General features: G+C 42.8%; 1 protein-coding gene across 6 annotated transcripts in view; it reads right to left on the bottom strand.

The window, feature by feature from the left end:
• The window catches only part of KCNQ2 (potassium voltage-gated channel subfamily Q member 2), a 120,711-nt gene that overhangs the window by 31,174 nt on the left and 64,364 nt on the right, over positions 1–25,173 (bottom strand). For 5 of the 6 annotated variants that reach the window (XM_063296922.1, XM_063296924.1, XM_063296923.1 and 2 more), the window contains exons 9-11: positions 20,172–20,201; positions 8,786–8,854; positions 5,663–5,692 (exon numbers count right to left, since the gene is read on the bottom strand). In XM_063296922.1, the coding sequence (XP_063152992.1) occupies positions 5,663–5,692; positions 8,786–8,854; positions 20,172–20,201 (129 nt within the window). The remainder of the gene's footprint in view (positions 1–5,662; positions 5,693–8,785; positions 8,855–20,171; positions 20,202–25,173) is intronic. The other variant, XM_063296927.1, reaches the window with a different exon arrangement.

The raw sequence follows: 25,173 nt of genomic DNA, 5'->3' as shown, positions 1-25,173 counted from the left end.
AAGAGGTGGGGACATTGACTAAGCAAGTACAGGTAGTCCTCAACTTACAACCATAATTTATAAAAATTATGTTATTTATAAAAATAATAAAGGCAGGATAAAAATCAAATAAATCAAATCAGATCAAATCATTGGGACTGGAATTTCCATTGTAAGTTGTTGCAGTCGTAAGTCAAGTCACTATGTGACCGGATCTGATTTCATGACCATTTTTACAGTGGTCGTTAAGTGAATCATAGATATTAAGTGAATCTCTGTGGTCGCTAAGTGAATCCAGCTTCCCCAATGGGTGTTTTTTGCCAGAAAACAGCAAAAAACATTGTAAAACATGATCATGTGACCGTGGGACGCTACAACCAGTCATAAATGCAAGCCGATTGCCAAGCGCTTGAAATGCGATCATGGGAGGATGTGACATTTTGCGATGCTCGGAAATGCTTTACAGGCCTTAAAGCTCCCATTCTGTGGCCGTCGTAACTTCAGGCCATTGTTAAGTCGAGGACTACCTGTAACAGAAAACAAACACTGGACTCTCCAGAGATCTAGAGAACCAGCTGAAGTTTATTGTCCCCAGTCCCTTGAGTATTCAGGGACAGGGTTTGAAACCAAAACAGACTCTTTGGAGCCTTAGCAGTCCAAACCAAGAATTCCAAGTAATGTTTTTAAAAAGCGCCTAACCAAGGAGGTTCTTTCTTCTAGAGTAGCAGTTTGGAGTCTGTTTTCCCAGCAACAGTCACAACAAGCCTTCCTTCAGCTGTGGGTGTACAAGCAGCTTCTTACTTATTTGTGTAGCCTCTTACTCCTTATTTACGTAGCCCCTAGCTCACTTTCTTCTCTCCTGAGTAAGACTTTCTAGTCTGAGGAACCAACTCTGCCTGGGCAATATGTTGAATCAAAGCCAGGTAGCATAGAAGAGTGAGGGAGTTTATATAGGCTAATGAGGGCAATCTAACAGATTCTTTATCTGTAGATTTCTCATAGTTGTCCTCTAAGACCTAAAGCTTCCCTCAACCTTCTTCTCCAACCCGCACATCTGCTCCTTCATCAGAGTAACCTTTGTGCTCAGCAGGCACTGAGCCTGCAGACACTCATATTCTGCTGCTGTGGCTTATTCACAAGGAGGCTGGTCTTTCCCTTCACCACATTACCTGCTACTCAGGCTTCAATCAGCCCTCTGATGGATTTCTAGGGTTTCAATTGTACCATGGGGGTAGGGAGGCACCAGCCATAATTGTTTCTTGATTGCTCTGATAACTTCGTCTCCTGACTGGAGAAAACTGTATGAGTTACAGGAAGTGTTTTAACTATCTGTTGGCCTGTTCTTGGCTAGTCTTGGTGGAGAATGGACCTTCTTCAATGATGCAAGGTGATCATCACTGGGGAATCAGGATAGATAATCCACTACCACATTTTTTTCCTTGCATATGTTCAGTGGTTAATTGATAGGGTCATCTAAATGTTCTTGATCTGCAACCCTATCAGTTCTGACCTGTGGCCAAGTTGGGGTGGCTCCAAGAAAATCTGAAAGGCTTTCTCCAACCTGATGTCTTTGAGATTTACTGGAGAAAAAGATGTTGAATTATAAAAGCTGAAGTCTAATGCATATAGAGGGCACCAGCTGGAAAAAGTTTGCAAAGAGGTTCTGTCCTGCTTTGTAACATACCAATCCATCTCCAAACACACCATGAACCAAAAATCACCTGGACAGAAATTTTTAAATTATCGTAGAGCGAGGAGCTTCCACACATAATTTTCATAATTGGTAAGGATAGGGTGCAAGGCAACAACATGGCTAGAAGTAGCATTTCACATGCAAATGTATCCACATTTAAGCAGAATCAATGAACCCTAATTCTTATGGTTTAAGCCGCTAATGATTCAATTACTGTAACTGGGAGTTCATCCTGATCTATTCTGTCACTGTAGCTAAGTTGAATCCTATATGCAACTTACTGGCATCTTCCAGTCAAGGCTAAGAGAAGCAAAATAAGAGTGTGCAAGGGTGTTCCTTTTTATCTTAAAAAGATCTTGGCTTTGGTTCACAACCTTTGGAGGTATGAATGTGGCCTGCTAACTGCCTCAATGCCTTCCAAAGTCACTGAGATGGTGTCCAAAATAAAATTATGAGGCTGTTCTTTTCTCAACTGCACTCATACTTTAAATTCTGGACAGGAATGTTTCTGATGTGTCAACATCTCTGGTTGAATGCTCCCACACTTGTCCTAATAGGACACCAGGAAGACTGTCTGTCTTAGTACTTTGACAGTGAACCAATGATTGAAGGAAATGGTGGGTTCCCTTTGCCAGACGCTTTTAAAAATCAGATGGGCAGCCATCTGTCAAGGCAGCTTTAATTTGGATTTCTGTACTGAGAAGAATTGGACAGTAAAACCCTATGATTCTATGGATTCCTTGTAGGAAATAAGATAACTACATATGATTTTAAAACGACAACTGATAGTAGCCAACAGGAAACAAACAACAAAATGCTTCTTTGAACAATTGCAAAATATGGTGAAGGAAGTCCACATTTGCAACACTCCTCTTTGGCACAGCAATGGGTGCCAATATAGGAAAAGGTCATTAGAAACAGGTGTTATTTATCCAAGAAAGGCAGCAAGGTATAGTAGTTAAAGGGCATCCAGGTTCACATCCTTACTCTACCATGAAGCTGTCCAAATTATCTTGTGCCGTTCACCTTCCTCAGCCTTGCCAATCGAGAAAATCGGTGAAATAAGACATTTCAGACAAACTCTAAGATTTAGAACAGGATATGGACCCATTTTTTAAAAAAAATCAAGGGTTCCAGGGATCCCCTTGGCAAAAATCTTTTGTTAAGGGGTAAGATCTTAAGAAAGCTGAGCAAAGACACAGGCCAACCTTTTCCTTCCTTCCTTCCTTCCTTCCTTCCTTCCTTCCTTCCTTCCTTCCTTCCTTCCTTCCTTCCTTCCTTCCTTCCTTCCTTCCCCTTGTCTGTCTCTTGGTCTACCTACCAACTCATCTAAAGTATTGATCTAGCTAGTGTTTCTCAACGTCAATAAGTTTAAGATGTGTGGACTTCAACTCCCAGAATTCCCCAGCAGTCCACACTTCTTAAACTTGCCAAGGTTGAGAAACACTGGATCTATCCACCCAAATTTTTCTACTCTTTTTTCCCTCCTTCTCCTTACCTCTAATCCACCTTTGTTTTTCCCTTCTGTTCCCTAAAACTCTAGGTATCACTCACCATTAATTAGCATGGAAGTCCCTAACATTGCCTGAAGAATGTACTGTGGGCAAAATGGGTGGGGAGGAGGAAGTGAATCATTCACCAAATAGCTGGTGGGGGAGATAATAATTTAATTAGCACCAATGGATCTGAATGATGATCCCTTGGCATTACTTCATTTCCAAGCAAGGCAGCAGGCTAGAAACACCCATGTAATTTGTGGGCTCTCTCGCCATGCTGGATTTGCTTTATCTAAAGGGGCACAATTTCTTCTAAGACGTTTTGTAGGGACATCTGAAAGTGGTTTAAAATCTCACTGCTCCCACACTAAGATGATCAGCTGAGAGTTAGTATATTAGCATCCTCTCCCCTCTTACCACCTCTTTTCTTCTTAGGCTGGGGGGGCAGGTATTATATTATCCCCTCATTTACTCAGAAGAGTAGTTGATCATGAGCAATTAAGACAGCATTTCATAATAGCATCATAAGAAGAGATCATATGGATTTGCTTCTGTTTAAAGTTACAAAGCTCCATGCTTTTTTCACAGAATACTTTAGTCTGTCACAAGGGCTACAAATATCTTCCCCATTCTGCCTAAAGCAATGAGCTCCTGTAAACATTGCTGTCTCATCTCCTTACAAGAAAGGGCCCAAAGAATTCTTTGCATACTAGTAGAACGCAAAGCAGCCATCATTCCATCACAGGGGCCAAGTGAGGTTCAAAGATATTCTTAGAAATAAGGGTAGCGTTGGTAATACCTTGCTTTGCAGCATGCCAGCTTCCTATTTTTTCAATTTAAAAGTTTTTTTTTATGTAAAAAATCAGTTAAAGCCTAGAAAGAGCCAAGGGAGGTGTCTATGGAGACATCAGTGTCCCCCAGAGATGATGTTAGGCATCCTTTCACCTCTCCTTTACTGGTTGAAGGAAGGAAACAGGGTTCAGATCATACATGTGAACCATGGTATGCCTTTCCTAACCCAAAGCTGATAGAACCTACATAACAGACTTATTCCTCCACTCGCCTACTTTCTTAAGTACCTATATTAAGTACCATATTAAAACTAAATATGAAAGCATATTCTTAGCCTGTGGAGTACTAGATTTCTGTGCACCTCAATGATCTAAGGCTCTGGAGATCCTGCAGGCTACATTTAGGAGCTGGATCCCCAGGAGACATTACAGGCAGCATCTAAAATTTCCAGTGGAGAATTCATAAATTCCCACTGCTCAAATAGTGCTACACCAGTGTTTTTGAAACTTGGCAGCTTTAAGATGTGTGGACTTCAACTCCCAGAATTCCACAGCCAGCTATGGAATTCTGGGAGTTGAAGCCCACACATCTTAAAGCTGCCAAGTTTGAAAAACACTGTGCTACACCAAATGATACTCACTCCACCCACGGCACAAGTGAATGCCCAGATTGGCTCCTTGCTAGAGACACAAGGGCAGCCATTTTATTCGGTCCACATTTGAAATGGTTGACTGCATGCTTCCACCACAGGCTCTCACAGCTTCATAGGAAAGCATTCACTAGCATCAGTTCTATCAGCAAACCTGCACCCGGTGGGTCCTTTGGGCCTACACAATAGTCCCTTCTGCGTGATCTTCAGCTCTCCACAAAGCATCATCCAATGTGGAAATGCGAGTTCTTAAACTGTCAGGGAATTGTATGCTTTGAACAAAGCTTGCAAGGAACTGACGCAGCCAGAGAGAACTCCTCTGCCTTTCAGTGAAGATTTCTTTGCTCAAAAACAGGAATGTGTGACAAATGTTGGTGGGTACATGAACATCCTTTCTTTCACTGCTGTCGGGGCCAAAAGAAAGGCTGCAATACAGGTGAGGGAAGAGACGAATATGGGAAATGATCACCGCTTCTTTGTCACTTTGGAATCGCCTTTCCCAGCCTGGTGTTCTCCCAGTAAATTGGATTACAACTCCCATCATTCTTCAGCCACCATGATTACAAGCAGAAGAATGATGGGAGCTCAGTCCAACACACCTGGAGCACAGCAACTTGGGAAGCCTGGTTTAAGTCCTCAATTTGGGGAATTTAGACTTTTCCATTTTCACTATGCCAGCTCTCCTACAGGACATGCATTATCCTTTTTCTTTTCCATTTTGGATTGTACATTGCCAGATCTCCACGTTGGGTCTGGAGGCTGCTGCAGTGTCTGCTCTAAGACTCCCACCGGCTAAAAGTCATCTTGTCGCTGGAAAGACGGAAAAACAGGATCAAAGGGCCACTACTACGGGTTGTCAATACAAGGCATGCAGACAGGGTCTGACAGCACGGGATGCGAGCGGGTTGAACATTTACAATGTCTATTTGAATGGCTCTCGGGTCCTTGTCGCCAAGATGCATCACACGCATGACAGAACGGGAATACAGACGTAAAGAGAAAGAGAGTGAGGTGGGAAGGCATGAAGGATGGGCTTCTGTAAAATATACAGACCTTGGAGATGATTCTGGTGGCTGCTCTTTCCTTAAACAGAAGCAGAAGTAAGTTAGCAACGGAGCCATGTTTGCAGCAAATATTAAAAAAAAAATTCCCTTCTCACCCCTACGGGTGGCATGTGTCTTCCTCAACCTCGGGTCCTCCACCAGAGGCCTGGGAGTGTGAGGGTTCTGCGCAGGATCTTAGCTGTTCCTAGCACTGCACTCTTCTGGACAGAGAGCTCTGATGTTGCTCTTGGGATCTGTTGGAGCCCCTCTCCCAGCCCCGAGTGCCCCTACCACCACTGGGGCCACTTTGGCCTTCACTTTCCACATCCTCTCCAGTTCCTCCTTCAGGCTCTGGTCCTTCTCCAGCTTCTCATACTCCTTCTTCCTGATGTTGCCGTCACTTGGCACTGCTACATCTATCACTACCACCGTCTTCTGGTCCTTATCTATTACTACGATGTCTGGTTGATTGGCCAGTACCTGCCTATCTGTCTGGACCTGGAAGTGCCACAGGATCTCAGCCCTGTCATTCTCCACAATCTTCTGTGGTACCTCCCACCTGGACTTGGGAGGGTCTAGCCCATACCCTGTGCAGATGTTCCTGTACACAATGCCAGCTACTTGGTTGTGCCGTTCAGTGTATGCTGGTCCTGCCTGCATCTTACACCCTGCCACTCTGTGCTGGACTGTCTCTGAGGCCTCTCTGCACAGTCTGCACCTCGGGTCCTGTCTAGTGTGGGAGGCCCCTGCTTCTGTGGATCTGGTGATGAAGCAGAAGCAGCTCCAAATAAAACTGAGTGGCAAAACAGAAGAAATAGCCCTGTGTAAAAATACTCCCAAAAAACAAGACCCAAATAAAGCTAAATCAAAGAATGTATTTGAAAGGATGGACAGCAGATTTTCTATGCTGGAGGCGTAAAAACATTTGAGGGCTCACTGACCTGTATGATATGGTCATGTGATCATTTCGTACCTTTTTGGGATAGTGTATTAATATATATAAGCAAATTTATAGGAAAATCTTTAAAAGTTAATGTAATGTTGAACTATATACCAACACTTGGAATGTGACTGTTTATCAGGAATTATGGCTGCATTGGGCATGGGGGGGATAGCTAAAAGAATTACCGGTAGTCCTCACTTAACAACAACAATTGAGACCGGAATTTTGGTTGCTAAGCAAAACAGTCATTACACAAATCCGACCTGATTTTATGATCTTTTTTGCAGTGGCTGTTAAGCGAATCACCACGGGTGTTAAGCGAACCATGTGGTCATTAAGCAAATCAAGCGGTTCCCCTGCTTGCCAGAAACCGGCCGGGAAGGTCGAAAAATGGCAATCACGTGACTGCAGGGACACTGCAACAGTCGTAAGTGTGAGGACTGGTCATAAGTAGGTTTTTTCAGCACCACCGTAAGTCCAAACCATCATTAAATGAATGGTTGTTAAGTGAGGACTACCTGTGTATTGAGAAATTGGAAAAGGTATATTATTTCAGATGCCACATAATATTATTCTAGATGCCAAGGAATGTGTGATTTGCCTGTTTTGGAAAAGGCAATATTTTTACTAGTCAAAGAATGCAGCAATATGTGTTACTACTGAAGAGACTTGGGATAACTTAGAATAATATTTTGTATTGTTCATATTATAGTAGTGAATTCATTAGAAAACTAGTGACTGTTGACAATATAAGGTAGATTTTTCTCTCTTTTTTTCTTTATTTCGTATATTTAATTTTCTCATTCTCTTTTTCTTTAAGATTAAAGATTGTCTTGTTAATTGTGTATGTATAAAACAAAATGTTAAAAAGTAATAAAAAATGTTTCTTAAAAAAAAAAAGAAATCCCCATCATTCTGGTTCTTACCTTCATTTTCTCTTTGCACAGCCATAGCATATTTTCAAACAGTTAAACTAAGACAAAGGTTACGCTCAGCAGGGTTGTTCAAGCAAAGCTGGGGAACATAGGCTTTGGAATTCCTTCAAAGCTCCCTCTTTCTTTGGCTGCTCCATTTGCACAGCAAAGAACAGTGAGTTTTGACAGATGGCTGACCCTAAATTCCAGTAGGCCCAGGAAGAGTGCAGCCATCTGACAAAACCTGCTGTTTTGTCTACACAAGTAAAGGGAAAGTGAGTTTAAATGACTAAACCATACAGGTAGTCCTTGTTTAACAACCATTCGTTTAGTGATGGTTTGGACTTATGACCGGTCCTCATACTTACAGCAACATCCCTGCAGTTACATGATCACAATCTGAGCGCTTGGCAACTGTTCACATTTATGACCGTTGCAGTGTCCCATGGTCACGTGATCACCATTTCCGACCTTCCCAGCCAGCTTCTGGCAAGCAAAATCAATGAAGAACTGTGTGATTCGCTTAACAACCACCATAGAAAGGGTTGTAACTCGGGTCAGATTCGCTTAATAACTGCTTCGCTTAGCAACTGAAATTCCAGTCCCAATTATGGTCGTTAAGCAAGGACTACCTGTATTCCTCTAGGCAGAGTATGTGCATTTACAGTAGCTATTTAAGTCCAGTAGCTTGCACAAGGAAAGTAGGATCAAGTTGTGAGAAATGGATAAACCTGCATTTCTATAAAGAAACAGAGATGACCTTGGAAACGAATCAGAAACTGGTAGCAAAACATGAACTGCGTCCAGAGAAACAAGAAAGGATGAGAGAGAAATTTAAAATCACACTGCCTTGACTCTCTTTGGTATAACAGGGAGAGAAGGGGAAATGCTGTCAAGCTTTCAAGAGTCTGTTATTATAATCTATTTTCATAAAGTAGAGGTCCAGTTTTTCTTGTGTTTGTTTCCTGACCGGCCTACCTCAAAGGGCTGACATCAATCTTGAAAGCCTCACAGTGTTCTTTCCTTTCTTCTTAGACCAAGAAGAGTCCAAGCAGGGTCCCTAAATTTCTTTCCAACACCTTCCCATCCCAGACTTAATTCATGTTTTTCTAATTGTCTCCACATTCTTTCTCCAAGGTCAACTCTGTGATTCTCTACTATTCCCCTTCTCTGGGTTTGACAACTCTGCTTTCTGGAACTCGAACACAGAACCAGAACGATTCCACATCATGTCCCAAGCCTATTGTTTCAGAAGCCAATCTTGGCAATTACTGACCTGAAAGTTAATCCAGATTTGCTCTTCAGGTTTCTCAGGAGCTCGAGCTGATTCAAAGGTGGAATAAGTCTAAATTGGAGGAAGGACAAAATGTCAGGCAAAAACATAGCAACCATCTCACGGAAAGCTTTTCCCTCCCCTGTGATTGTGTGTCTGTACCATATCTTGCAAATACAGAGGAATAGTCAATGGTGGGTTAAGCCATTTCTAGAAATTCTCCAAAAGCAGGACGTGGAGATAAAACTAACGTAAGAAAGGGGAGGGGGGGTCTCTACTCTAAAGAAGAAGAAAACGTGCTTTCTAAATAGCTGACCGCAGCAGCTACTGATGTGTTGGTTACGCCGACCGTTCATCAGCCCAGGCCTGGCATCCAATCCTCGAGTTTTATAGCTTTCTGTTTACAGGACAATAGATTCAAAGGTCCACTGCTTTCCCAGAATGTCCTCCTACATCCTTGGAGGTCAAAACTGACAGACCAAATCTTTGGTATTAATAGCAGGGTGTAAAACTAATTCATACTTTGCTAAGGATTTAGGCAAGGGGCTCATAGCAAGTTTATTCAATAGGAAACTCTATCTGGGTCTGAAGACTGGAGAACACACACTTAAGCGTTGTGATGGAACCCAGAAGAACACGACCTGGTCTTGTCCAGCCATCGCTTCTTTTTGGTTTTAAGTTACAACATCTGGTAATACAGTTCGGGGAGTGGGGAAATATAGTAGTTAAAGATGTACACGTGAGGTTGAATTATACTCCTCAAATAAGGAAGCTGATATTTTATAAAGAACTTTGGTTTATCGAGATTGGGGCTTGGCAGATTTTATATATTTTGAAGAGTTGGAAATAAAGTCATTCTCCTGATGTTAAGGAACCGATTCAAAATAACGTGTTATTTTCATAATGTCTTTATCCTCTGTAAATGAGATGGAGCTATATGTTTCTCTGTGGTCCAAATTTAATGATAAGTTTAAGGATTGGATTAAATTTATATTGATGAATCTTATTCTTATCTTTTTCCTAGTTTCTTTTTTCTCCCTTTATGTTCAGTCTGCTTTAATCACTGTACTGAATATAGCTTTTTTATTATTGTACAATCACTGATGCATTATTTTTATTATACTTGACTAATTAAAAAATTAATATATTTTTAAAAAAAGATGGAACCCAGAAAACATCTCAAACTGCTTTATATTACCAACAGAAGAGAACATCTGTAGCTCAGGGTTGATCTGTGGAGTCCTTGGTGCTCTCTGAGCTTGGTTGTTGGCTTGCAGACGTTTCATGACCTAACTAGGTAACATCTTCAGGGCTTTATATTAGTTATAAGATTCGTTTAACAGGCCTTCCATGTCCTTCAGAACTCAGGATCAGCTTGCATTTTATCCATGGCTTCAGAACAACAGAGAAAGAGGGCTGATACTTTTTGCAGCGCTCGGCACAAATTTAAGATTTGGGCTTCAGGCAACATGTCCAGAAGCATTTGCAGAATAACACGGAAATGGAAGCAGTCCTTCTGATTTCAGCCCTGCTGGGCTGCATAACATCCCTTCCACAACCAGGTGGCTTTCCAATGCGTTGAGCTGCAATTCCCATCACTCCAAGACCATGGAGGTGTTAGGAATTGTAGCAGAACACGAAGATGAATCGAATTCCGGAAAACTTCTGTCTCAAAGAGAATCTCTGCAGCTCCGCGTTGAACTGTGGAGTCCTTGGCGCTCTCTGAGCTTGGTTGTTTTCTTGCAGATGTTTTGTTGCTTAGTCAGGCAATGAAACATCTGCAAGATAACAATGAAGCTCAGAGAGCACCAAGGATGCCAGTTCTCTCTGTCTTCTGTTCCTTATAAGTCAAACATACCCTGACCAAAAGAGCTGCAGAAAATCAAGCAACCATCACTTTCAAGGATAAATTTATATCCAGGACAAGTTGGCCTATAAAAAATATTCTTCCAATGGCAGCAAGCTGTTTTGGATTCATTTGAACTAGCAAGAAATATAAGCAAAGCCTTGTCATTGTTTGCAAGCAAGCCAAACTGCCTGATTTAAGAATGGAAAGGGGTGGCTGAGAAGTCCATTCTTTTTTTTTTTTTGTACTTATTTCTCACATTTACAAGGCTGTGCATCTCCATGGAAACTCAGGGTGGCATAGAACATGAAAAACAGCAAAAACAATGGATCAAAGGTAAGAACAAGGTGTGTCCAGAAGAAAATGTTCAAAACTAACTCAGAGAATTCTGTAACAGCACAATACCCTCCTAACTGAAGACCTGGGGAAGAATCCAAGGCTTTTAAAATAACTTTTAAACACAGTGAGGATAAGGGCCATACGGATCTCAGGGGTCGGGGGGATGCTGTTCCACAAATGTGCTGCATGAAGCAGAATACACCAATCTGCTTGGGATTTATTTTGTTTTCTAAGAATTGTTGGCAAAAGGGCTACCCAACATGAAAAAGTCCTGATGGAGGTCTCCATTATTTTAGAAGAGATATGCATTTGGGTGGGTGGGGGGACTAGCCTAGAGGTTCTTAAACTTTGTGGTGTCATGACCACTTGAAATAATAGATGAATCTGGGCAACCTCTTGCCCCATGAATAAAACTTGTAGTTGCAGTCTGATAGTTTTATTCATGGAGCTGCAGGGAGGCAGGGGAGGGGTCACATAAATTCATGTATTGTTGGGCCTGCAGCAGACAAGGTAGAGTCCATCTTCTTCCAATTTCTGGAAGTAGCTTCTTGGTCCCTATTTGTTCCAGAAGCCCCTTGGGGAGAACCTAGGCCAGCAGAACAACCTTCTCCCCTCAACCATGAACCTGTCCAGACAACCCCATGGCGGCATCAAAGCTGGGTCTAGCATCTGCCCTTGGATAGATAGCCCAGCAAACCTCAGTGGGCTAGCAGAGAAGGTGGAAACCCTCCCCAGCACAGGAAAGGTCTACCCAGACAGGCTCTGTTTCCAAGACCTGGGCAGTAAGATCAGTGGGTATCTCAGTGGCGGTTGAGAGCATCTCTAGAAGATTTAGGTTCATCAACAAAGAAAGGACAGGGAACTGCCTTCCAATACTAACACAGCCAAAAGACTTGATAGGCCATCACGGGGTGTGAAGGAGCAGCAGCAGCACCCAACCAGGGCTAGAAACCAGGATCAGTCCCAGGAAGGGTAGAGGTGAGTTTTGTGCTGGGGCCACCCATCTGGTTGCAAGGAAGAACTTCTTGGTCATGCAGGAGGGCTATGAAGCTCAGCAGCAGAGTGTGGAAATGGAGAAGGCCACATCAGGAGCACATCCTTGTTCCTACCTCTTCCATTCAGGAGGTTCACTTCCCTTCCAGCCAGGTCTGCTGAGACTCACTGAGAGATGCTACTGCTGCTCTCCACATTGTCCGTCCTTTCCCTGAGTAGCCATTCTCATGCACCCGACTAGTGGTTGCAGAGCATAAGGGGCCCTGAGCAATGCCAGCCTCATCTTTCTTTCTTTGTATTTCTTTATTCAAATTTGTTATAGCCACCCAACTCCAATGGAATCTGGGTGGCGTACAAGACCATAAAAATCCATAAAACAACTTGCTTTTCTCCCACCTCTGGCTGGCCAGATGGAAGGAGTTGGACGGGAGAGAATTTGAAGGTAGTGGCCAGACTACACAATGTGGGAATGCAATCCAGTATGGTTGGCAAGTGAGTGATGAAGCATGTGGGGCAAAGGGCAGTAAATTTCACAATCACCCGAGTCGGGATACCAATCCAGTTTGGGGCATGCAAGCTTGGCTTGAACGTGCAAAGCTGGATCACCACCAGACCATTCCCATTCTGCCTGGACAAGAGGATCGCCAGCATCTTCAGGCACAGTGTGAGAGTGTGCAAGACCCCCTCCTCAAATCTGCTTGCCACCACCTGGGGGTCACAACCCACAGTTTGAAAACCCCTGCCCTAGACTGAATTTCCTTGCAAGAACTCACTCGCAGCACGTCCAGGGACTGATTCATTATTTGGGTGGAAGTACGATGTGAACGCTGAACGTCGTTAGCTGAAAATTCATTCACGGCTGAATTGACCATCCTTACCTTGAAATTCATCAGCAAGACTAAATAACTCATTTTAATGCACCCCTCAAAAACCAATCAATTAGGATGAATTAGCCCAGACATGTTAGTTTGTTGCAGCAACCCGCCCCCTCCCAAAAAAGCAGTGTGACACATAAATGACTAACATCTTTCTCATGACAAAAACTTAATGAAGACTTTTATGACTTTCTTCACTCTTTCTTCACCCTTATCACTTTATTCACATTCCTTCCAGAAGACATGAGTTTGTTTAGACCAGTGTTTCTCAACTTGGCAGCTTTCAGATGTGTGGACTTCAACTCCCAGAATTCAAATCCCAGCTGCCAAGGTTGAGAAACACTGATTTAGAGGGACCAAAAAGGTGGGCTAAAAGAACTGGACACAAAGAGTCAGACAATCACCAGAATAAAACACAGCACATGCAGCTGAATAGGAAGAAATTCTAAGAAATTCTGCTGGGTCTGTAGGCTTTATTTGGGGGTCCTGAACATGGACGTGTTTTTTTTTCCTGTTACTGTTAAGTCAATCAGCCTTCTTTTTTTTTAAAGCGAAGTCTACCAGCTCTGGGCTGCAAAACCTCAGGTGACCACTAGATGGTGACAAAGAGATGCCTCAAATGCTAGTCATTTACTGCCACCTAGCAATAGCGTTCAGCAGTCCAGATCTGGAAAGCCTAATTAAAGCATATAAAACAAAATATTAGCCAGTGCTCACTCCCGGTAGCGAAAGAAACACTGCTGAGTTGTTACCGGAAGCACACACAACAATCAGGCAAAGTCAACATTGCTGGTCATGCCTCAAAGCAGTCAGCTACAGAGGAAACACAGCACGGGTGTCACAAACGAGATGCACTCCCACAAATGCACACATGCACACAACACAAAAGGTTGTTGGTTGTGATGAAGCCGGTGTAAGAGCAAAACTGAGAGTAGGGAGGGGGCAGCAAAGGTCAGAGAGAGAAGGGGCGAGAAAAAATTTGAAGTCACTTGTCCAAAGCTGAAAGGAGACTATATCCCTCTCTATTCTACGTTCTGTGGGATCTGCCCAGCCACATTTCACATTATATGTATAAAAAAGAAGGTAAGATTACTCCTTGCGCAGAGAGCTAAAAAGCTCCCTGCAAGAGTTAAAATGTGCGTTTCTCTTTGGCCATCAAATCTCAACCTTCAACTGAGCGAGGACTAGAATTGGAGGAGAACACTGCTTCCTCCCTTTTATTTTTTCATGAGGAATGCTCAGCATTTGAAAATCTTCTCATTAGAAAGATTGTGATTGTTTTTGTTGCTCTTTTTAAACGAACATGGGGAAAAAAAACACAGATAAATCTGTTGGTCCAAACAAGCAGCTTCGAATGACTCACTTCAGAAGTCTGGATACGAATCCCTGTATACTCAAGCATGTTTGTGGTGCCGTCTTTTTTCTCACACACCCCTCATTTTTGACAGCTACATGGCAAGACACTCTAAACCTGGGTCCTCTTTATACCGGGAGCAGCTGTTACTGAATGGAATTGGCGTAGACGGGTGAGCCATTTAGCTTGTTCAAAATTCTACATTAAAAGGGTAGAAACAATTTGAGACGTAAACGTTTGAAGAGGGAGCAGAAGAACAGCAGATAAATGCAGAGGTGTCCACAGATTATGGTTTTTAATAAGTCAGGATGGTGGCCAGGAGCACATAAAAAACAGGCGGAGCTTTGGTTACACCACTGTGGCCGCCATTTTGATTTTTTTCGAGAACACCTATGGACAGCCCTGAATATCTATCATCCATCCATCCATCTATCTATAGTATCTATATCTATCTATCTACAGTATCTATCTATCTACAGTATCTATCTATCTATCTATCTATCTATCTATCTATCTATCTATCTATCTACCTACTTACCTACCTACCTATCTATAGAATCTATCTATCTACAGTATCTATCTATCTATCTATCTATCTATCTATCTATCTATCTATCTACCTATCTATAGAATCTATCTATCTACAGTATCTATCTATCTATCTATCTATCTATCTATCTATCTATCTATCTATCTATCTATCTATCTACAGTATCTATCTATCTACAGTATCTATCTATCTATCTATCTATCTATCTATCATCTCACTTTCTCATTGGGACTCTACCTAACAGAGTTGCAGGGCAGTACCACTAACATCTTCAGGAATGAAAGGGAGAATCACTGTCGTCCAGGTGGAGTCAAAACCTGCACGATGCTGCGTGTGGCATTGCAATCCAAGCCCCGGCCTTTCTGTATGTGCATTCCAAAGTTGCATCTTGTTTCTACATTGCAATCCATGTACAAAAGAGATGGAGCTTTGATTGCAATGCCACATGCTCCACCTTGCAGATGTTGACCTACACTTATCACTGGGGAGAATGAGCAAAAACAGTGGTAACATTCATGTTCTCTATCCTGCCTTGTCCAAATTAAGAATGAAATACCTTTTGTTTTTGCAACAAGGTTTTGCACATAGGCTATTTGAAAAAGAAAAATCAAGCTGATCTGTGTCTTCTTCAAGAGACCTCATACAACTTCCAGCCTGCTGCAGTGTGAGTCTTTGCAAAGCCAGACTGACCCGGCCAGAAAGGGCTCACCCTGTCTTGAATCTTACAGAGCTTACCTTTGTCTGCAACCAAAAGGAGTGGAAAAGGTGAGCAAAGAGTGAAAAGCAAGGAGATGAATAGCAAGAAGAAAATGGCCCAACATTAAAAATATTGTCCTCTCTTGCAAGACTTCTCCACAGTTGGGAGAGGGAAAGAGAACTTATTTTAAGCTGCTATGGGTTATGTAATTTTACTTGTCAGAGAACTCTTGACAAAGTATCTTTTCATATTATGGATTTCCCACGCACATATGACCACAATGGACTTATGATGTCACTTCCCATTCAGTTGTTAAGTGAGTCACCATGGTCGTTAAATGAAGCATCACATGACTACAACTTACAATTATACGTCCATGTTCACCATTAACTCTGCTGTCACAAGCTGGTTGGGAAGCATGAAATGGTGTTCATGTGTCCATGGGACAGTTGTAAATGTGAGGACTGGTCACAAAGCTGGTTTTTTTACATCATTGTAAGTTTGAATGGTTGCTGAACGAAGCAGTTGGTAAGCGAGGACTACCTGTAAAAGGGATACCTTTCCACCATTATGATGTATCTCCTGCTATAGCTGTAATTTTGATAGGGAGACTGCTAAAACAGAATAAAATCTGTTTTCAAGGCTTTTAAATAAGGCCTGGAGAGTCCTTTGAATTCGATTCCAAAAAGGGATTCCAGAGCATGAAAGCAGCACCTTCCTGCAACTCTTTAAAGCAGCTGCATTGTTTCCCAGGTTCATGTGAGAAAAAGACACAGCTGCTTGAAAGAGCTACAGACAGTGCTACTTCCAAAGTTCCCTTTGGAGATAAAATCCAAAGAGCTTTACAGCTGTACTAAGGAATACTTTGCTCATATCTACAGTGTTTTTTTCTTCACTGCTCAGTAATTGTATCCACTTTCCATATATCTGAAATTAGGAGTCATGGGGAATATGGATTCTGAGAATAAGGCCTGGTACATCTTTAGTGTATTGGATGCATGGTGATTTTATTATCTTTTGAAAGAATTGTAATCTCAGTCAGAATGATTGTGCTGGTCCTTTTCCACTTGAGCAAGAAAGAAAATCTGAAGCATTCTTAGTATCTTCAGAAGTGCATCTAGCTTTGCATTTCTGTTTCCCAGGGCTGAGCAGCAATTATTTAGGGGGGAGACCAAAAATACTGCAGGGTCAGACTCCACCACTGCAATTCCCTTTAGCCAAGAGAGTCAGCCTACTAACTGTGCTCTGATAATTGCACCAACAGAAGTGCAGAAGCTTAAATCTGTATACCCACTGGCTTTGCAAGACAGGTAAGGGAGGAGAGACATGAGAGGGTCAATCAGCTAAAGCTGAGCCCTTCTTCACTCACATATAACTGTGGCCCAAGCACACCCTGCTAACCTCTTTCATCTGCCACATCCTCACTGCCTTCACCAGTTCCTCAGCCCAGACCTGAAGCAGTCCCAAGTCATCCTGAATTATAACTGTGTTAAAACAAGTCTTTTACTCCTTATCCCCACACAGGGATTTCCTCTTGTGCACTTCACTAACCATTCTGTTGTGACAGAATCAGCTGACCCCTAGTTTGGTCTAGTGGTTAAGGCAACGGGCTAGAAACCAGGAGACTGGGAGTTCTAGTCCCGCCTTAGGCATGAAAGCCGGCTGGGTGACCTTGGGCCAGTCGCTCTCTCTCAGCCCAACTCACCTGGTGGTTGTGGGGAAAATAGGAGGAGGAAGGAGTATTAGCTACGTTCCCTGCCTTGAGTTATTTATAAAAATAATAAAGGTGGGATAGAAAAATAAATAAACAAATAACATGGCACCTCTTGGTCACTTTGGGCAAGGGTGGCGAAATTCTCTCCCCTCTGATCCTGGGCACTGTCTCAAAAACCAAAATGCACTTGGGCAAAACCAGAGTGAGTTTTGACAGACTGCTAGATCCACCACTCAAGACCTGTGTCAAAACTCAGGTCCTCCCCAGTGTCATCCCCACACGACGTTACACAGAGTGACTGGTGAATGCTATTCCGCTAGATGTGATGTTTGGTGGGAAAGGAGGGGAACAAAGCTGGAACAATCTGCCAGCTCCTCTCCTGAACATGTACTGTATGGTGTAAACGTGAACAGCAGCATGTGGCCAGTGGGGACAACTAATTTTATCTCAGTATACTTTTCCTATCAAGGACTGATGGAGAATACTTCAAGTTGGCCTTTTGGCCATTTCTCCACAACTGACCCAGGCATCAACCAGTTACTGCTGAAAAGACAGAAAACCTGTCCTCGTTAGTATTATTTTGGCACAACAAGTGGTTAAATGACTTTTGTGTTTTTGCAAAGCCTTAGCTATTCTTTTAGTATAAAAGAGCCATAAGTAACTATGAGGCTCAGCGAGAAGGGCTTCAGTGCAATTACTGTTTTAGGCTGGCCTTAATGTCCTCACTGGAGAGGGCACTCAATCTTTAGATGGCAATGAGCCAATGGTTTGCTGACTTCCAAATACAGGAAGCCAGACCTGTTGCAATTGAGCAGGACAGCCTCCATCCTATTGCCGTGAACATTTAACCCAGTGTTTTTGAAACATGGCAACTTTAAGATGGGTGGACTTCAACTCCCAGAATTCCCCAGCCAGCATGCTGGGAGTTGAAGCCACGCATCTTAAAATTGCCAAGTTTGAAAAACACTGACTTAACCCAAGGGCAGTATCTTAAAAAGGACAGTATGCTCATAGGTGTTGGGTAGAAGCCACAATGACATCAAAATGGCATCTTGCATGTTATGATCCCATCACACAAATTAAAGCAAAAGCGTGGTTTGCATCATTTGCACAATGACGTCATGAATCACAAGGCATTCCTTGCTGCCTCCAAACACAATATGACTGGTTGAGATAAGATACTAATGTTTTTAGAGGCCTGGCTCTAAATTCTGATTCATTGTTGTATGAGCATGCTGGCTGGGGAATTCTAGAAGTTGAAGTCCATCCATCTTAAAGCTGCTGAGGTTGAGAAACACTGCTCTAGAGTGCTGGATTTAGCTGTCAAAACTCAGCTCCATTTTTAGCCCAGCTCAGCATTCATACAAATCCAATGCATAAGAAAGTATAGTTTGAAGAGTTTTCTATTTCAAACATGTAGAGCGTGGTGGGGCAGGGAAAGCATTCAAAGGCTACTTTAGCTCCATTTGGCTTAGAATATCAGTACCACATTGTTTGCAGGGCTATTTTAACATACATATGAGATAGCAGAGGAAATCTAGATCAATTTCTAGCCTAAAAGCCTTACATTCACTTAAAAGGTCTCCAGTTTCCACTCATAAATACCACACTCCCTGATCCCTTACAATAATTGCACAGGGATCATTACAACCTTTGCTTGTACAAGATCCCAGTTTCATTCTCCAGCACACCATCCCCCAGCTGGGATTCCTTTCCTCCCAATAAATAAATATGCTGGGAAAGTATATAGCAGAGAGTAGGCATAACTGGGCTGGATGGACCGAGAGTCCAACTGTAATGGTGTGTGGGGATGACCTTGGGAGACAGGGGGAAGAGCTGCAGCCTAGACAAAGGTCAGACAAGAGGCAGCTGAGCCCACAGAAGGAACAGGGGCCTGGCAAAGATGTCAGAAGGGACCCTTCCTAGTTTCATGGACTGTAAAGGTGAGGGGGGAGGGATGTACTTTCAGACTTGCAAGATTCTATTAATGTAACCTTACAATAAAGTAGAGCTAGTACTCCTGGGTGTGCTTCTTTGGATTACCGCGCAAGGCTGACCAACTCAGTAAAAGGTAGTTTAATATGCTAAGACTGTCTTTGCACACATGTTTAACCTGGTTTCTAAATTAAACAATTTTCTAGGTGTTCTAAATACACTTAGATTGTTAACTCAGCCAATCCGCTGGGTTCACACATCAGGCTGTGCCACAAAAAAACTTAACAGAGGTTAAAAATAAGTAAACTTAGGGCTGTAGCCACAAGGTTAACATCTATTTAAGCCTGTTAATATAGCCATAGTGAATGCACAGGGGAAGAAAACAATAAGTAAAGATTATGGATCGTACTGGGGAAAAAAGGGAAATGCGCAGTGGGGTACAGGAATCAGCAGACAAAGCCATCAGCTGAGAAAAGATGGAACACAATGATGAGGACTGTAGGAAGCACAGTTGTTCAGAGTTAAAGTAATTTGGTTGCTGATGGAGCAATAACTGTGTTGATGTAGTCCCAGGCCAGGCTAATGGCAGAGACCAAGTATTCTTCTAATTTAGAAAAGCCACTGATCACTAATAGCTCTAGGAATTCAAGATGATTAAAATGTTTGCTGGGGAAAGTCAACTGAATTCCACCACTGTACTCACCTGCTTTCTTCTAACTTGGAAGGATCTTTTCTTAAGCTGTTTGTCACCAGGGGTGTCACCAGGGTAAGGTCAAAAAATTCAAGATGGCTCCAGAAATATGTGATTGAAGCTTCCATCTTGATTTTTTTACCATACCCTTCAGGCACCTCTGTGGTCAACCTTCAAAGCCCAGCACAATTTGATATGCACGTGGCCCTTGGTTTGATGGCCTAAACTTGGTGATTTCTGCCTTATTTTGCAGAGAGATCTTTTATAGGTCTTCCATTTGGGGGCTTCATTTTACACAAAATACAGGAAAGTTGAGTGAGTTTCATTCCAAAACAAGCTGACAAAAAATGAGGATCAACACGACACAAAAACACCCGTTCGCATGCACTGCATACCTGGAGGCACCATAGGTTTGCGTTTGTGAGCTTTCAAATATTTTCAAAAAGTAGAGGAAAAGATGGGAGTAGGGAAAGGGATGAATAGTGTTTTGAAAGGAAAGTAGGAAGAAAGAAACAGAAGAAGGAAAATTAGCATATAGGCCAAGTAGATCCCATTGAGTAGGCAAACTCTGAACAAGGATCAGCTAGTGACCATCAATGTGCCTTAGAGTTCGCAATTTGGCAGGCAGGATATAAATATTTCAAACAAATTATCAGCCATGACGAATAGAGGCTTTTGTTCCCAAAACTAAACCAAAGACGATCAATAATTCAGTCATAATTAAGAACCCAAAGCTAAGAGTATTAAATGTATTACTGGATAGTCAACATTTCAGGTTGGTAATGGAGAATTTGAACACAGCAGGCCAGCTGGAAAATAGCGGGGAACTGAACACTTCCTGGGGAATTTTTTCTCCAGAAATATTAACCAGCCAACGCCATGATCCACTGGCCCATTTCTAGTAGGGGTCAATAGATGGCCATTGATCCATTCTTCCAATATTTCACGGGTTCATTTTGGCTTATTCTAGTTACCTCTGGCTTTAATTTTCAGAATTTCTAACATTTATTTCAGAGCTGGTGCTTTTTCTAGTAAAACCATGTGCATGAGCACTTGCGCACATAAGTAACCTGTAAGAAAAGAAAAAAAAGGGCCAAACTGAAGAGTAAGCTGATTTAGCTGAACAAGAGTTACCCGAAAACTTGAAGCCAAAATTTAATTGGGGTGGATAAAAATATGAAATTCAGCTCTTTGCAATCCCTTCCCCTGCCCTTAAATTCAGCATATGATTTTTACAATTACAGGGAGTCCCTGCTTAACAACCACTATTGAGACCGGAATTTAGGTCGTTAAGCGAATCCGGACCCAATTTTACAACCATTTTCGCAGCGGTCGTTAAGCAAATCACATGGTTGTTAAGCAAACCACATGATCATTAAAGCAAATCACACGGTTCCATATTGATTTTATCAGAAGATGGCTGGAAAGGTCCAAAATGGTGATCATGTGACCGCAGGACGCTGCAGCTATCGTAAGTGCTGTCGTAACTCCAGATGGTCACTAAATGAGCAGTTGTTAAATGAGGACTACCTGTAGATATAAGCACAATTAGACTGGACGTGTGCTAAACTAGGGTGAGCGGGGATTACGTGCACCTTTGCAGAGAAGAGAGAGAGGCACTAAAGTCTCTTCCCCACTACAGCAAGATGAAAGAGCCTCCAAAAACAAAAATATCACTAACAAAAATGAGTTTAAAAAAGTAAAGTATGGAGGACAAGTGTTAAGCTTTCCAACCCCTATTTATTGGGGAATCCTCCCTATCCTATTCAGCCTTTTCCACAAAAATGTTTCAGCATCTTCTCCTGCTCTCTCCATATCTGTCAGGCTCCTGGTGAGACAGGGCTAAACATAGCTAGGTATTTTATTCCAGGAATAGTAGCCATGTAAAATGGATGATAGCTACTGAGTGAGAGAGAATAATAGAAAGAATTTATACTCATCACTTAAATCCATCACACTGTCTTAGAGCACCGCCGTCTCAGAGGAGGAGACTTGGAGCTCTTCTTATCTAGCATACCGACAAGTCGTACGTTGATGACAGATGTGTGTTTACATTCTCCGCGTTCCTGCTTTTCTAGTCAGTCCACCAAGTTAGGCTGAACCCTTTCGGCCTCTGAGTCCTGACATCTCCCCCCTCTAATCAGTCACAAGATTCATCCAGGGCTGCTGGATTGTCAGCACACCCCTATATTCATATCCAATTTTAGCAACCTCCGAGAACATGACTGTAAAAATATAGCTGAGCGAAATAACACGGTCTTCAATCATTCAAGGTGGGGATCCATCCACATAATTGCAGCCATCACATGCCACCTAAGCAGAACATTTCTTACCAATGTTTTGTCTGACAAACCACAACAAGCTAAGCCACTGACCCACAGTTTAGAAACCATCATGGCTGGGTTTGTTCCATACGTTAAGCCAGATCCAAAGAAATCACATTGTGGCTTAGCAATCTGCGTGAGCTGGCCAATTTATCAACACTAATTGTTGACAGGCTACACATTTCTGCGAAAAAGAAAGAAATTGGTATGCTGTAGTATTCATTCATTTGTTTGTTTTATAAAGTTTTACCACCGCCCATCTCCCCCCCGCAAAGGAGGGACTCTGGGCGGCTTACAATAAAACAAGTATGGTTTATGCAGAACTTTACCAATCCTGTAAAGGAGCCAGATATCAAGACAGAATAAAGGACTCCCCTGCCCCATCCAAAACCTTTCATAGGATCGTGAATAAAAACACTGATAATGAACAAAACCAACAAAATAATGATAGTTTTGGCCCAGAAAGTATCTTTGACGCCAGTTGGTGCTTTATCATATGACTCAGTAGGCTGGGAAAATGCAGCTTTGAACTAAGAGACAATCACTCCATTTTTTGCCTAAATTGCAGCAAGCCTGAAATTCATTTCAAAGTTCACTTTTTTCATGCCAACCAAAGTTTCATACATAAGGTAGCCACAACAGATGAATCTTCAAGTGTATTTGCTCCATGTAAAGCAAATAACAGCAATCCAGACAGGATGGGATAAAGGCATGAGTGCCAATCTTCAGTGCTTCCTGTTCTACATGAAACCACAACTGGCATTCCAGCCACAGCTAGGAAACACCCCTCCTCATCACGATCTCCACCTGCTTCTCCAACTGGAACCATAAGTCCAGAAAGACCTTCAAACTGTCGGCTTGTTCTCCATGGGGAAGCACTCTCCCATTAAGAGCTAAAGTTGGTATAATCCCCAAATCAGCAATCTTCTGAATAAGTAGCCTCCCCAGCTCAGATGGGTTGGGTCCAATGTTCCCTCTAAACTGTGTAGGTGTGTGGCTGCAAAGTGACAATCTCCTACTTACTGTCAAAGATGATGCATTAACAAATGTGTTTCTGCAAAGGGAGGAAGGGAGAAGACAGCTTCCTGCCCTGGAGCTGAGCTGAAGCCTACAGACCTTCTGCCAGGCTCCAGGCTGAAGGATGGATGGAACAGCAGCAGGAAAAAAAGGTTCAGAAGACGTCATGATTTCTGCATCCACTTCCCTGGACTAGAGGGAACATTGGTTGAGTCTGAGACTTTCCCCCATCCCAGACCTTCATAGCTTGCAGACGCTGGGCCAGGACCTCCACCACATCTCCCACTCAGACTGGAGTGGAGGAAGATACCATCAGTGCATCAGTGATCCCTGCCTCTGAACTGGTGGCCGATCTCTCCCAGTGGGCTCCTACAGAATGATCCAGAGAGGTGGAAGGCATCCCTTCATTGGATTTGCTCAAGTGCAACAAGAGGGTTCAGCCAGAAGCCAGCAGTTCTCTCTTACTCACCCAACTGCTCAACTTCAAGGCGAAGGGCCCATTAATTTACCAGAAGAACAAGTTTAAATCGTTGCAGGCAGAAGATCCATTTGCACTTTCTCACTGGCAGAAGGTAATCAATTGTTCCACATCACTTCACAGCTGCATCTGGGAGATTTTTGCCAAGCCAAGCCAAGCCGAGGAGATGAGCCAGGCCAAGAAGCATCAGGAGATGTGCAGCTGACTGCTCAGTCCTGCTCCGGGAGGTCTGAGACACAGCCCATTGTCTGAGATGCTTTCATTTGCATTCCTGCACTAAGCAGAATTGGCTCCAATTCTAGGATTCTAACCCTGAATCTACCCCACCTTTTTTTTTTAAATCAGGAAGTCTCTTCTCCAAAAATTTAACTAGCTCCTGCAGTCACCTGATGTATGATTTCATCGGGATGAACTCCTTGGTTTCTGTGTGTGTGTGTGTTTTTTTTTAAAAAAAAGAAGATTTCTTTCTTGGCTGATTAAAGGTGATTAGCCTGAGAGCCATTCTGCAAAAACAGCTTTGCTGTCAGCAAATACGAGGGCTAGAAATTTTAAAAAGATTCCCAGCTTCCTTGGTTAGAGAAGAGGCGCAGATTACAGCTGCATATATTACGGGTATTTTATTTACCTTAATCGGGCATCTCCTTTACGCTTCCATGGTGACTTATTAAAGGATGCTGCAAAAGTGCTTAAAGTATATTCCAAGTAGATTGCTTAGTAATGGTGAAAACGCCACCTGAGACGAAAAGCTCTCCAGGGGCTGGACAAGCAGTCATCAATCCACTCCATTCTCACAGTAAGCTTTATTAAACCTAATTACAGGAGGAAAACGAAGCCCGGGGTTGCCCATAAAGTCTGGCTGCTGTTGAAATAATGGTGTGATTGCACTATTGGGGTGTTTCCAGACAAAACTTCTACTGTAGCACCCCCAACTTATTTCATTCCTGGGGAGGGGAGAATCCAAGGAGAATCTCTGACAGCCTTGTGTTTTCTCATGGCTTCTGTCATGAGTTCTGATGGTGAGCAGGAGGGGGCCCTTATCCAGGGGGAAAAACGCATGCGTGGTTTAGGGGCTTTGAACTTCCCTTCAAAGAAATTCAGAGCAGACCCGCCTTGAGTTTGGGGTTTATCTGCGTGGGTTTCCCACACTCCTTCAGTTTGGCAGGATTTTCTACCTACTAGAGTAGATAATAAACACTAGAGACCAGGTCCCAGTCTCAGCCTAGTTTTTTGCTCTAAGTCAGGACATCAATCCTGCCAAACTCAAGAAGCATGGAAAACCCACACAGATAAACCCCAAACTCAAGGCGGGTCTGTTCTGAGTTTCTTTGAAGGACAATTCAAAGCCTCTACACATGCATTTTCCCGCCTGGAGAGGGGCCCCCTCCTGCTCACCATCCGTACTCATGACAGCTTCTTTCACCACTTTTTTCCCTTACCCCCACCCCCAAAGAAGGAAAGACCACATAGCTGTGTTCGCATAACACATTTATGGTAAAGTCTTCCTTGAGCTGAACCTGATTCTTGGAGACACCACGAATACCCTTATACTGTTTTCTTGGCTGGAATATTACAAGTAGT

This window comes from Candoia aspera, chromosome 3 (assembly GCF_035149785.1).
Source record: "Candoia aspera isolate rCanAsp1 chromosome 3, rCanAsp1.hap2, whole genome shotgun sequence".
In the NCBI taxonomy this organism is placed as follows: domain Eukaryota; kingdom Metazoa; phylum Chordata; class Lepidosauria; order Squamata; family Boidae; genus Candoia; species Candoia aspera.
This window is presented reverse-complemented; position numbering and strand designations above follow the sequence as displayed.